The 14,165-nt window shown below is 52.9% G+C and overlaps 2 protein-coding genes across 2 annotated transcripts in view; both read left to right on the forward strand.

The window, feature by feature from the left end:
• The first annotated feature begins 2,715 nt into the window (after positions 1 to 2,715).
• GPR61 (G protein-coupled receptor 61) lies at positions 2,716 to 10,895 on the forward strand. The gene is made up of 3 exons (XM_081121450.1): positions 2,716 to 2,811; positions 6,157 to 8,340; positions 9,006 to 10,895. The coding sequence occupies exon 2, from the start codon at positions 6,737 to 6,739 to the stop codon at positions 8,087 to 8,089; it is 1,353 nt and encodes a 450-aa protein (XP_080977576.1). The 5' UTR covers positions 2,716 to 2,811; positions 6,157 to 6,736; the 3' UTR covers positions 8,090 to 8,340; positions 9,006 to 10,895.
• Positions 10,896 to 12,133: 1,238 nt separating this feature from the next.
• GNAI3 (G protein subunit alpha i3) overlaps positions 12,134 to 14,165 on the forward strand; it is a 34,663-nt gene continuing 32,631 nt past the window's right edge. The window contains exon 1 of the mRNA XM_081121141.1: positions 12,134 to 12,418. Within this exon, the coding sequence (XP_080977267.1) occupies positions 12,301 to 12,418 (118 nt within the window). The 5' untranslated portion in view covers positions 12,134 to 12,300. The remainder of the gene's footprint in view (positions 12,419 to 14,165) is intronic.

Genomic DNA, 14,165 nt, shown 5'->3' on the forward strand with positions numbered 1-14,165 from the left:
TTCCTCTCTCTGAAATCAATAAAGACATATAAAAAAAATCTTTTTAACAAAAAGAAAGATGAACTTAGTTCACTTCAAGGTCTCACCTGAGGGGACAGGACAGGGTGGGGGTCCTGGGGGGTGGACATAGCCCTGTCAAGAGGTGCCGGCAGGCAGGGCTGACCATGGAGGAGGTCTGGGATGGAGAAAGCAGACCCCAGCACCAAGGGCTCCAGCACCATGCTGAGGAGTGGCTGCCACCGCCCCGCACCTGTAACGGGAGCCCGCTCCCAGGTGTGCGTGCCGCTCGCAGGCCTTGGGTCTCTGATGTGGTTCGTGGCACCACCCCCAGCTTCTCCACCTTGGTCTTTCCCACACCCTCCCTTGTGCCGGGCTCTAAAAGGACGGACTGGCAGGGCGGGGTGGGGAGATGTAATTTCAACAGGTATCCATCCCTGATAGAGATAATTCAATGAGATTCAGCAGAAGTGCCTCCCCAGACTGGATCTTCAATAACTAGTAGCATCATTGTCATTGTTGCTGTTATCATCGTCGTCATCATTGTTGTCAGCTGCCTCCAGACCAGGATAGGCAGTTTTTCCTACCCCCAACCCCCACTCTTGAGCCAAGAAGGCTTCCAAGAACTGAGAGGACCCTCTCAAGGCCTCTGCCTCCTGGACCACCCTTCCCAAAGGCTGCCCGGCAGGCACCTGAGGACCTGGAGACTGGCCAGCCGGGGTACCTGCGCTAGCTCCCCCAGGGCCGTGTTTGTATTGCAGGCTCCCTATCCCTATTAAATTAGCTGGGGAGTGAAGGCTTCTGCCCATTTTATAGATAGAAAAACTAAGGAAAGGAGGCCAACTCGCGGGCCAGCTCTTCCCACCAACCGATGGAGGAGAGTTCAGTTAGAACCAAGGTTTTCTGACCAACCTAGCGCTTTCTCTAATCCTGTTCTGATGAGCCTGAGTCCGCTGTGGTTGGACTGGACCCCTGCCAGTCTGGCTGGGCCCCTGGGGGAGGATGGTGCTGATCAGGCACAGGCTTTACCCGATCCCAGAGGGTTTGATTGGCGCCAAGATGATCCTGCCAACATGACAGCACAGGGTTTGGTAAAAGTCACTTTGCTGTCTACAAGGTTTAACTTGACATTTTGATTTGATTTTCCTGTGCTCAGGTGTGTCCAGTTCTGTTGGAGGCTGTGTCCTGAAGACAGCGGCCACTTTAGGACTCCAGCCCGGAGTCTCCTTATGTCAGGCCTCCAGAGAGGCCATGGGGACATGGGGGAAGGAGTAAACGCTTTGGCTTCTGAACAGACCTGGGTTCAAATCCTGGCTCTGGCACTTACTTGCCGTGTGATCTGGGGAAAGTCACGTGACCTCAGGCACACATTCCCTCACTTGGAAAATAAGGCGAGTAGTAGCTGCCTCATAGAACCAGAATGAGGATTGGAGGAACCAAATGGCAAGGGCCTGGCACTCATGAGGGCTCAAGAAAGGGCGCTGGGGACAGAGGAGATCACTGTGTTGGGCCTAGGCCAGTCAGTGGCCTCTTTGTTGTTCACCTGGGGCCTGGGGCAGCCCCCTTGCCCCCTTACCCCCTCTTACGTTCCCTGAGTAACTTGTTATTCTCATGGCCTTTGGGTCTGGTAAATAGTCCCAGAATTCCCCTCCTCCCCCTTTAGAGACAGAAGGAGTGTCTGGATGGGCATGTCTGAGGCCAGAGGGCTCCGGAGTGGGCATCATGCCCGAACTCCTTGTCTAGGCTCCTGGCTCTGCCCTGTGTGGCTTTGGGCAATCTCTTCACCTCTCTGGGCCTCAGAAACATGGACCCCTTGGCCTGTAGAGTGTCTTACAGATCTACAATGTTGGGATCCTGTCCTGGGGTCAGTCCTGTACCTAGGGGCAATGACCGTTTTTCTTCACAGCTGGTGGGAAGCCATGCCCCTTCCTCTCACCTGCAAAGGCTCATCACAGGCGGCCTCAGACCCTCCAGTCCTACAGGCCTAGACCGATCGGAGCCTCCCCAAGTGCCTGACTCTGCCTGCGGGGAGGGGCTGTGGTGGCATGACAGGGTGGCTCACTGGGATGTCAGATCCCCCATTTCCATCTCCTCTCACAGTCCCATACAAAGTAAACACACAATCTAAGAAAACAGTAATAATGTGCTTCTGAGCGGCAAGAGCAGGGTTAGGATGACCTTTAGTGCCCTTTCAAACCTGGCCTCCACTCTGCCCTGCCCTCCATACATCCCACAGCTTCCGAAGGAGCCAGACCTCGGCCACCCTGGAGCCTGTGCTCTTCCAGGCCTCACCCGGGCTCTGCGTGGGCACTGACTGGACTCATGCAAACCCAGGGCTGTCAGGACCCTCAGGGAGCATCTATCCTGCATCTTTTTGAACAGGTAAGAAATGCAGCCAGAAATGGGAAATGACTTGCCCAAGGTCACATTGCTAGTCAGTGCCAGAGCCAGGCCTTAACTAAGCGTGGATTTTCTGATGCTGAGCCCTCTTTTTACTTTGTCTGGCTCACCAGGAGGGTCCCCCCTGCCTCCCATCACAAGGCCCCACCAGGTTTCTGAGATGCCACTCTAGCAGCCTAAGCGAGGTGGGAGGGGCAGGGCCTGCGCCTGGGCGCCTCGCCTGGGGGCACTGGTGCCTGAAGTGGCTCGGAGGGGCTGGGTGGGAAGTGGGAGGCCATTAGGACCCAGAAGCTCTCGGAGCCTCCTGCTCTGCCGGCTGCCTCTCAGGCTCACTGCAGTGGCTTCGGCAGCCTTGGAGAAGCCTCAGCATCACCGGAGGAGCTATCACATGGGAACCAGAGCTGCTCAGCAAAGGTAGGAGTTGCCGACTAGGCCAGGAACAGGGGCGAGACCTGGGGCCTGGTGCTGGGTGCTCAGGTGCCTATGGAAGGGTCGCTCTGCATCCCAGGGACCTTATGCCAGGGATAGCTCCCAGGTATCCCGAAGGCAGTATTGGGGTGTGGGCATCTCCAAAGCTTAGAGATGGGGGTTGATCTCCTGCCAACTGGAGTACCCACATTCTGCAGGCAGATGGGGTTCTCCGTCTATCTTGTTCCATGTCATAGAGAAGGGTTCCCACGTCCTAGGAATGCGTCCTTTGACATCTAGGCCGATGGGCAACTCTGTGTCCTGGGCGTGGGCAACTCTGCCAGGGAGAGGTGCTACAGACCCCTGGAGGTCTCCCTTGGCTTAGGGGGGGCGTGCTCCTGTCGGAAGGAGGGCCGGCTCGGGTCCCTGGGATGGTAGCTCTGGCCTGGGAAACAGGTGCATGGGAAGCCTACCGGCGCCTTGGTGGCCCTGGGCTGGGCACTGCTGTGTGTCTTGCATCCAGAAATGAGGATATTTGTAACTTGACCATGTCCTTGCTAGAGGCCCAGACCTCAGCCCTGAGGGTGGCAAAGCCTTCAGGTCCTGAGAGGTCCTGAGGTGAGGGCGGGGGCGGGGTGCTGGAAGGAAGCTGTGGATGAGAGCGTCTCAGAAGGCATGATATGAGCTAGGAGGGGACCCAGGCCCCGGGCTTCCCTCCGACACTGGCACCCCACAGCCCTCGCTCCTCAACCCCAGCCCAGCAGTGAGGGGTGCCCGGAGCAGGTACATCAGCCCATCTGTCAGGAGGTGGGCTCCTGGGATTTAGGAGTCAGTGTGGAGATCCTCGCGAGGCCAAGGGAGCTGTGGGAAAGAGAAATGCCCGAAGCTTTTTTGTCTAGGACTCGATCATGTCTGCACAGCACCCACCCCCCTACCCCCATCTCCACGTGGCAACCACGTCTGCTTCCCTCAGTCTGGGACCCTGAGTGGGCCCTGCCGGCAGACTTGATGTCCATGCAGACCTGGCGGGCCTCCACTCCTCCAGCTTCTGAGGCCTCGGAGCTCCATCTCCTGGGCCCCACTCCCAGGTAGAAGGGCTGGGGAAGTCGTGACGTGGAGAGTAAGGGGCAAGGATGCCTCCCCTAGTATTTCTTTCTGCATTTGTTCCTGGTAGACTGTCCTATGAGAAGCCAATGTCTCCGCATCGGGGCTCTCTCCCCACCTTCTCTGCAGCCTCTATGTGGCCATTTTAAGCGTGAAAGGAGCGTTGTTATCCCTGGGGAGAGGCATGTCTCTAGGCAGTTGTCCAAAGTTAGGGCTGCCTTGAGTCCAGGAGCCAGGTCCCCTTTCCAGGAGAGAGGCTCCTGGCTGCACACAGCTGGCTGAGTGTTATTGGAGTGTGTGCTGGCGGCAGGGATTCAAATGATCAATTGGAGTTCGATTCAATTCACAAAACTGTACGGAGCACCTAGTGCCCGCGTGGCAGGCTGGAAGTCAAGTTGGTGCAAGGTTGGTGGTAATGCCCGAAACCAAGGGTGATTTTGACTGTAACCATGGAGGGGATTGGGGACCTGTCTGCCCCATGTGGTCCTCTTTACGGCAGTCAGAGATATGATGGTTTTTAAAAAAATTTTTTAAATCCTTATCTGAGGATGTTTTTATTGATTTTAGAGAGAGGAAGGGAGAGGAAGAGAGAGAAACATCAATGTAAGAGAGAAACATTGATTGGTTGCCTCCCATATGCGCCCAGACTGAGGATCAAACCTGCAACCTGGGTATGTGCCCTGTCTGGGAATCAAATCTGCAACCTTTCCATGTATGGATGACACTCCAACCAACTGAGCCACACTGCCAGGGCTGAAATGGCAGTTTTTTAAAGTTGAGCAACCTCCAGGCCCTCTGTAGCCCAGGAGCTCACAGAGTCATCAGATGTTATCATATATGGGCACCTTGGAGGTCGTCCCGTCCAAGCCTTCCTTTTTACAGATGAGGGAACTGGGACCCAGGCAACTTGTGACTTGTCTACAGAAAGCCCATCCGACTTGGAATGTCCACAGTCTGCCTCTCAGTCACATAACTTAGCACACTATACTGAGGGGGTCTGGACTGCAGGAATGGTCTATGGGGATGAAAAACATTGAAAATTACGTTACGCAACTTATTTCAATTGTATGCAAACTCAGCATGAACAACGAGGCACATGAAACTGATTTGATCTGCCATTTGGTCAGGAGACATGAGAGACACTGAAACCCCAGACTTCCTCTCCCAGTTTCTTCCAGTTTCTTTTCTGGTTCACGCTCACCCACTTCCATGGTCGCAGTCATCTACCCACTCTCACACCTACTCCCTTACACAGATGCCTGCTGCTCCCCCCCCCCCCCCCGGCCCGTTACCGCTGTGATGTGGTAACAGTCCCGGAACAAGAGGGCTTTGGCCCAGGGGTCCTCTGATGGTCACCTCCAATGACCAGAGATCTTGAGCCCCGAGGAGTGGGAGGTTAGGGACAGCTCCTTTCCCACCTGCAGGGACACAGTGGCCTTGAGAAGTTGAGTGGGTGAAGGACAGCGTCCTAGTGACTTCTGCCCTTCCAGCTTTGGGAGTAGTGGAGGCTCAATGAGCTGAACTCCCAGTTTCCTTCCAGCTGGGATGGTTGGTTTGGCTGTTCCTTTTTAAAAATTTAAAAAAAAATTTATTGATTTTAGAGACAGAGAGGGAGGGAGAGATCAATTTGTTGTTCCATTTACTTATGCATCATCGGTTGATTCTTGTATGTGCCTGGCCGAGATCGAACCTGCAACCTTGGTGTATCGGGATGATGCTCTAATCATCTGAGCCACCCAGCCAGGGCTTGTCTGTTTCTTCTTAACACTTCCAAAGTGTCAGCTCTTTGTCTTGGGGGTTGTGGTGTTAGAGCAGACTAAAGCATAGTCTGTCCCCTTGTCAGGGGATCTCTTCCCAGTGGTGGCCCCAGAGCAGCGAGAGACATTTTTAGAGATGGCTCAAATTCCACAGCTATTTACTGGATGCTGATATGTTCCAGCTGCTGTGGAGGGCACCACTGAACCTAGCACGGCACCCAGACCTTGCCACTTACTAGCTGTGTGACCTTCGGTAAGTTACTTACCCTCTCTGGGCCTCAGTTTTATCGACTGCAAAATGGGAATAAGAACAGTACCTACCTGACAGGGTTGTGTGAGGATGAAATGAGCTAACATACCGAGTGCTTAGAACAGGGCCTGGAGTGCGGAAAGCATTATATAATGTCACTGCTCATTATTAGTACTCTTGTTAAAGCTCACAGGGTGCTCCCAACACGGTTGTGAAATAGGTATTATTTCCTATTTACAGATGCCTGGATGAGGAACTTGAAGTTCGGAAGAGTCACCGAGCTAGTAACTCCCAGACCTGCCCCTCAACAGCACCTGCCATTCTGAGGAGCCGAGACATCAGGAAATTTACGTAAACAACTGGGACACTGTCCCAGAGCTCAGCAGGACCCTGGGAAAGGCGAACAGAGGATTTAGAGTCTCTGGATAACAGTCATCGAAAGGACAGCGGAGGAAAGAAAGTGGCGAAGGAGCCAGAGACCAGTCAGCAGGTGGAGTGTTGAGTGGGCGAGGCTCCCCCATCCCTCATGTCTGTCTCTTACGTGGTCACAGTCACCGGGGCAGCCCCAGAGCTACCTCCTCTCTGAGAGATGAGCTCCTGAGCCCTCAGTTACTGGCCTGGCACTTTGTCCCTGCCACCCAGCCTCCAAGGCTGGCCACCAGAGCTTGCCCGAGAGACTCCAGCAGGAGGCGCCCTCTCCCCGCATCCCCCCACACAGCACTGCGAAGCCTGGGCCTGGGCTGGCCATCCCAGGGTCACTGGACTAGGATGGGGGATGGGCCTGTGACAGGAGGTGCCCTGGGTGTCCTCTCTCGGCCCCATGGAGTCCTCACCCATCCCCCAGTCATCAGGGAACTCTTCCACTCTGGGGAGGGCCCCTCACACCCCAGGTCCCTCTACTGCCAGTGGGGTCCCGGAGGTGGGGCTGCGGGACGTGGCTTCGGAGTCCGTGGCCCTCTTCTTCATGCTCCTGCTGGACTTGACCGCCGTGGCTGGCAATGCCGCCGTGATGGCTGTCATCGCCAAGACGCCTGCCCTCCGGAAATTCGTCTTCGTCTTCCACCTCTGCCTGGTGGACCTGCTGGCGGCCCTGACGCTCATGCCCCTGGCCATGCTCTCCAGCTCCGCCCTCTTTGACCACGACCTCTTTGGGGAGGTGGCCTGCCGCCTCTACGTGTTCCTGAGCGTCTGCTTCGTCAGCCTGGCCATCCTCTCGGTGTCGGCCATCAACGTGGAGCGCTACTATTACGTGGTCCACCCCATGCGCTACGAGGTGCGCATGACGCTGGGGCTGGTGGCCTCGGTGCTGGTGGGCGTGTGGGTGAAGGCCTTGGCCATGGCTTCCGTGCCCGTGCTGGGGAGGGTCTCCCGGGACGAGGGAGTGCCCAGCATCCCCCCAGGCTGCTCACTCCAATGGAGCCACAGTGCCTACTGCCAGCTCTTCGTGGTGGTCTTTGCTGTCCTGTACTTCCTGCTGCCCCTGCTGCTCATCCTCGTGGTCTACTGCAGCATGTTCCGCGTGGCCCGCGTGGCCGCCATGCAGCACGGCCCGCTGCCCACGTGGATGGAGACGCCCCGGCAGCGCTCCGAGTCTCTCAGCAGCCGCTCCACCATGGTCACCAGCTCGGGGGCCCACCAGACCACCCCGCACCGGACGTTTGGGGGAGGGAAGGCGGCAGTGGTCCTCCTGGCCGTGGGGGGCCAGTTCCTGCTCTGTTGGTTGCCCTACTTTTCTTTCCACCTGTACGTTGCCCTGAGCGCTCAGCCGTCAGCCGGGCAGGTGGAGAACGTGGTGACTTGGATCGGCTACTTCTGTTTCACTTCCAACCCCTTCTTCTATGGATGCCTCAACCGGCAGATCCGGGGCGAGCTCAGCAAGCAGTTTGTCTGCTTCTTCAAGCAGGCTCCCGAGGAGGAGCTGAGGCTGCCCAGCCGGGAGGGCTCCATCGAAGAGAACTTCCTGCAGTTCCTTCAGGGCACCGGCTGCTCCACGGAGTCCTGGGTTTCCCGACCTCTCCCCAGCCCCAAGCAGGAGCCAGCTGCTGTGGACTTTCGGATTCCAGGCCAGATAGCTGAGGAGACCTCCGAGTTCCTGGAGCAACAACTCACCAGCGACATCATCATGTCAGACAGCTACCTCCGTCCTGCCCCCTCGCCTCGACCTGAATCGTGATGGGCTGCTGGACACATGGAGGGAGATGGGGCTGGGGGCCGGTTAGGAGCATCTTGTGGGATCACCTTTTTCCAGCTGGCTGGGGCTGGGGCCGGGGTTTCTGCACACAGCTTTTGCTTAGTGATTTCTGGGTCAGGAACCGAGCCAACAGGATGGACAGACATGTGGCAAAAGCCTTGGACATGGCTATGATCCTTGACTACTGGGGGAGGGAACCTGGTGAGATGGTGACGAGAGTAAAGGTCATGAAGGTGAGAAGATCGATCTTTCACCCAGTGAGCTTTCCGTGCCTCAGGAAGCAGGGCCACTCTGTAAGGGTAGGAGTTGAAGGATATAGGGCGGCAGGCCAGGCTTGGAATTATTTCGGGACCCTTTAGGATATTTCACTTTTCACTGTAACTGTCCAGGGCAGTAATTGCACCCAAGCAAGGTAAGAAAATGACCCATGTCTTATCTCCTTGCTAGGTTTAAAAAGAACTATTATAGCCAAGTGTTTCAATTTGAGTACATAGATCTTTTTCTAGTTGTGGACCTGAGGGTTCTGTAAAGGAAGAGGACCAGCTGGCTATAGTCCTTTCCTGAATTTGGCCAGAAGCAATGGGAAAGAGCAGTCAGGGCCCACTGAGTAGAAGACAGGAAAGCTGAGTGCAGCTCGCTGTCTCCTGCCCTCCAGGAATGGCCCCTTCTGTTCTATTGCTGTCTCCTGCTCATGGGACATCAAGCTGGGGATTTATCTCAGCAGAGGCAAGAATAAGGCAGGATGGCTCTTTCTCCTTGTCTTTTAGGAAGTGGAAAGATTGGAGGTTGGATGGCTGAAGGTGGGGGTTAGCAGTTGAATTGCTAAGGTGGTTGGATACAGAGAGGCCAGGCAATCACCTTTGCCAATAATACTGTAAATCTTTTTTTTCTTTTCTAGGATTGGCCTCCCTGATCTCTCTCCTCACGGCAGTGACCCACCTCCAGCCCCCTGGACCACTGGGTACAGAGACTAAGGTTGGGAATGGGTCGGGTGGGGTTTCCATGGTCCATTAAATGCCTCCCTACTCCCATTCATCGCTCTCAAAATTAGCTTCAGTGACAAAGACTTAAATCTCTCTCCTATCTGTAGCCCTGGGTTGGAGAGAGGGCACAGGAGTGGGGCTGAGCTGTTCACTGATTAAGACCGTAGGAACTGTGTTGGTTGGTGGTGGCGTTTTCAAGGGAGGGGGAATCATTACAAACTGGACAGGACATCCATCTGGGACTACTTGTCCATCCACTTCCCTCAACTGAATCAGGTAACATTACAGGGTTGAGGCAGGACCAAGAGGGTGGTGTGGTCTGTATTTGAACAAACTCCTGGCTCATTGAGCATCAAGGGGAAGATGACCTGGTGGGAGTGGGATAGTTTCCCCTTTGAACAACCAATAAATAATTTTTATTATAAAAGTTATACTGATATCAACATTGACTCCTTCAGTTCAATTCAGTCCATCATAGTTCAATACTCAATATTCTCTGGGTCCCACATAGAGGATGTGAAGTCACTGTCTTCAAGGCGTTCATAGTCTAATTTGACCAAACACCTTGTATTTTTACAGAGCTTTTACATCTGGTAAAGCACTATAGAGTTGTGTGAAAAGTATGCCGGAGAAAATATGTTCTAACTTCTGAGAGTTCAGTCCGTTGCAGCAAGATACTAACACAGAGGTTTCCTGCAGATCGTGGAAAGTGTGCTGGTTGTGAATGAAACTCTAGTTGAAAAAAATAATTTATTTAATGAAATAGGGCAAACAGCTTTCCCCCTTTAGATCTAGGAAAATTTCCAGGTTTTTCTCTTCTTAGTTTAGTGCTTACTGCATCGAGGACATCCCTTAGATACTATATACACCCAGGAGAGTCTTTTGTGATTGCAAAACACATTCTCTTCTCTCTTCCCTGTTAAGATAAACTCATAAGGGTGGAATCTCAGTTCCTAGGTAGGGGAAAAACTCCCAAACATCACCGATCTGATAGTAGGCCCTAAGCATTGCCAGTAGGTGGCAGTGTGAGTCCAGTGGAAATAGGAAAGGTGCCTGGAAGGAGGGGGCAAGGGGAAGGCGTAGGAGGGGGCATTAAACAGTGTCTGGCAGCCATTTTGTTAATTTATTTTGCCTTTTCCTTCGACTTTGCCCTACAACCCTTCCTTCCCATACATCAAAGAAAAATTTAAGTGTAAGGATAACTCCAATTTAGGCTGAGATTTCCTGACCCTGTGATTTCACAGGCCTTTATTACGGAATTTGACATACCCTGGTTTGTTTGCCATTTATTTTCCCTGAGTGGATCATGAAGGAAATAAAAACTTCTATTATGCTAAGAACTTTCCCAAAAGTTTCCGCCATGACAACCTTCCAGGAGTTTTCTAGTCGCCAGGATCGCAAGTTGGATATGTAATCCTTAGCTGTCGAAGTTGTTCCTGGACCAAATTTGACCTAATCTCCCTGAAGAATCAGCAGGTTGAGACAACCGTCCTGTCAGTTGCTTTTTCCTGCACCCTGGTGGTGCTGGGGTAACTGTCAATCCTACAAGAAAAACTTCTGTTGTTAGGTCTCCCCAGGTAACATCTTACAGTGGCAGGACAGAAAAGGGGTATTTGGGAGTCACATCTACTCACTCGCTGTGTGAACTTGGGAAAGATGCTTAACTTCTCTGAGCCTATTTCCTCATCTGTAAAAGTGGGGATAACATTACCTACCTCACAGGGTTGTTGTGAGGATTAAGCGATGATGTGTGGAAGCACCTAGCCATACCTGGCAAATAGGTACTCAATAAATACTGGTTTTTCTTCCCTTTCCTCTTGCCCTTTTTCCCCCGTAAGTACTGATTATGGGAAAGCATTCTCTTTTATTCTAAGTCATTAGGGAACGAACAGGAGTATTTTCAAACTTTGAAAAATTGGCATTAGGTTATGGGGGTTGAGGCTGTTTAAGGTGGCTCTCGTGAAACCTTTCTAGTTATTGAATCATCACCATATAGCCCTTTCTGTTGGGACCTTATATTCCAAGGTTTAGATATTAGGGAAATGCTTTTTAATCCCAGGGAAAGGTTTTGGGGGCTACAAGAGTTCCCCTCCCTACACTGTATGGTGAAGAGTATTTGTGGGGCTTTTGGGAGAAAAGGTCGTTAAGGGTCACCTTCATGGTGGTACCCAGAATTATGAGTTCAAAAGATGATCAGTCTGGGGCTTTCATAGGGGATTTATTAACTTTCAAGTGATGCCAGAACTGAAAGGCAAATTTTATTAGGACTTCCTTTTTTTGTGTGGTACCGCAACAGGAAATTTTAGGAGATTCACAGGTTACACTGGTTTGTTTCGGTGTGTGGGGCTGAGGTTGACTAATCTTGGTAAAAGTCCTAAGCCCTTTAAGCAGAGCGATCTGCGTAGCGCTAAAACTGGCTTATACTGGGAAAGGCAGCATGGCAATTTTATGCAGGAACCTCACGCTTACCTTTCAGGTAGTCTGCTAGCGACTTCAAGCGGCCCTTTGCCAACAACATAGTAGCCGGACAACTCTCAAGTCCACATGAATTTGCACGTAACGGCACAAGGGCCAGCCAACGGGAGGCGGTGGGCCAGAGATGGCAGGAAGGGATCGCTCAAGTCCTAAGCCTGGTCGGTCTTACAGATCTCAGATGTGAAGCGTGGCCAGGACCCAGGCCCTGACGTTTGTCCCCAAGCCACTGATCTGGCTGAGTAGACCCCGGCGGAGAACGTGTCCTACACTCGGCCAGGGACCCCGGGTTTGGCCAGTGAGAAATTCCCAGCAGAAATTCCCACGCGGGTTGTGGGCTCTTATCGGGAATCTCTCTCATCCACTGAGCTGAAGCAGCCAGTCCCCGGTTTTTGTACATTTATCCCAATAAGACAGCCGAAAACATGAAAAGGTCCGCTAAGGCGAGGTCCACAGGACCTGGGAGACGCGAAGAACCTCTGCCGGGCTCCCCCTCCCCCTCCCAACACTTCCGCTTCCGGTTGCACCTCCAGTACCCGAGCTAGAAAAGTTCGAGCCGTAACGGCCGCGGGGCGTTGCCGGAAGTGTCGTAAACGCAGGATATCCGGTTTCTCGGGGCTCTCCGGGAGCTGACCGAGAGGGCCGCCGCCCAGCAGTAGACGCCGTCTCGGCCACTCGCCCTGCAGTCTCCGCGGTGTTTGAGTGAGTCCGGGCCCGGTCCCCTCTCCCGCCGCCGCCATGGGCTGCACGTTGAGCGCCGAGGACAAGGCGGCGGTGGAGCGGAGCAAAATGATCGACCGCAACCTGCGGGAGGACGGGGAGAAAGCGGCCAAAGAAGTGAAGCTGCTGCTGCTCGGTGAGGGCCTGTGGGCGGGGCGGGCGGGGCTCTCGGGGAGGCCTGGGCACCGGGGGGCCTTGAGGGGCGTCAGGCCGGGCGGGTGAAGAGGACCCTGAAGGAGGTGGAGGGCGTGACGGCCCTGGGGTGGGGTGTTGGGTTGGTGGCCGTGGCTCCGGAGATGGGGCGTTCGGGTTGTAGGAGTTAGGCTGGAGAGGGTGTGACTCCCGGCTGGACTTGCAGTTAGGGAAGAGAGTTTGGGAGTGTGGGGACATAGGACATCGAGACGGTGTTAGGGGTATAGGAAAAGCTCATAAAGGAAGGGAAGGATGTTAGGGAAGGTTTGGCGAGGGAGTGGAGCGTGTTGGGAGCCAGGAGGACGGGATCGAGTGTGTTGGGCTCGTATAATTTTGAGTTTGGAGCGTGGTGATACTTTAGGACAAGGTAGAGATGGGTGGGTGGCCCGAGTGATTCAGATCAATAGAGGGGCTGGCCCAGAGTGGTCCCACAAGGACCCTGGCATTTATTAGAACAGAGTGGGCAGTTTGGACTGTTGGTGAGGTGGAAGAAGCCTGGCTTGTCCAGTAACGTGAAGGTGTGTGGTGGAGCCAAATGACAAGTTCTCGGCTATAAAGGAAGAGAGCGTGGTTGCAGAGGCTGTCTATACTTTTCCACCTTTTCCCCTCGTTTTTATCCTCTTAAGGCTTTATAACCCCTTCCCTTGGTTTTTATAAAGGGGAGCTGGTGTGAGCTGAGGAGATTTAAGGACTGCCTTGCTTGAGGTTTGTGGCCAAAGAAGCAGTGGACAGTAAATTTCACGTTGGCAGTTGCTGAATAGTTGTTAGGAATGATGTGCTGGGGGATGGAGTTGCCTTAGGATAAGTTAAGGAACTGGACACATTTACCGTAAAGACTGGGACAGGCTTCTGGTGAGCTGTTTTATCTTTTTTGGTCTCTTCAAACAACACACACCGGCTTCAGGAATTAGTGTTTCTTTTACCCCCACATTCGTTTTAAGTGGCTTCTAGGTACAGTCAGATGCATTGTACTCAGCGTGATTAGTTTGAACATTTTTGAGAGGCTGGCTTCTAGACACTCAGTAAACCCTGTAAAGTACCCTCGCATCAGCTTACCAATAAATCAAGCCAATTTTTTCACTGTAAGTATTTTCTGGGGATCTGTTGGAGAAGAATAAGTAGGAGTCATGGTTACTGTAAGCATGAACTTTACTTTTTAAAACAATTGATTTTTGAGAAAAAGAAGTTGCTCCAGGAGAGGTGCTCCACCGTCACCTAATTTTGTGCTCCGAGATGTGCTGGGTGCCCATACTGCTCTCTTCATGTTGACCTATTTGGTGGTCTGTAGCTTGCAGAAGCCCTGATAACAGCTTTTTGGATGTAGGGGGAAAGTTACACAACAGAGCTTGAGCTCTCAGTGTGAATACCTGATCTTTGAGAAAGCATGAATTCAAATTGTAGTTCTAGACAACCACTCTCTGTGTAGCAAACATCAGTTGTGAATGAGCATGGTCCCCGGCACATGCTCTTTAAATACTGTTAATGTTGGACACTGCTCCATGGGGCCTTTCAGGTGTTTGGAATAAACCACAATACTCAAGGCATTAGCGTAGTCTATACTGATTGATTGGCTGTAAAATTAAAGGTGTAGCTCATTTTCTGTGAGTGTTTTGATTTATATTGACCATCAGAGATGACCTCAGGACATTAGCCTATTGTAATACAGTTGTAAACTGTGAGGCTTTCTTCCA

This window comes from Miniopterus schreibersii (assembly GCF_964146895.1).
Source record: "Miniopterus schreibersii genome assembly, chromosome: 19".
NCBI lineage: Eukaryota > Metazoa > Chordata > Mammalia > Chiroptera > Miniopteridae > Miniopterus > Miniopterus schreibersii.

Coding starts and splice junctions, on each gene's coding strand:
- GPR61 (XM_081121450.1), top strand. CDS start 6,737: ATGGAGTCCTCACCCATCCCCCAGTCATCAGGGAACTCTTCCACTCTG.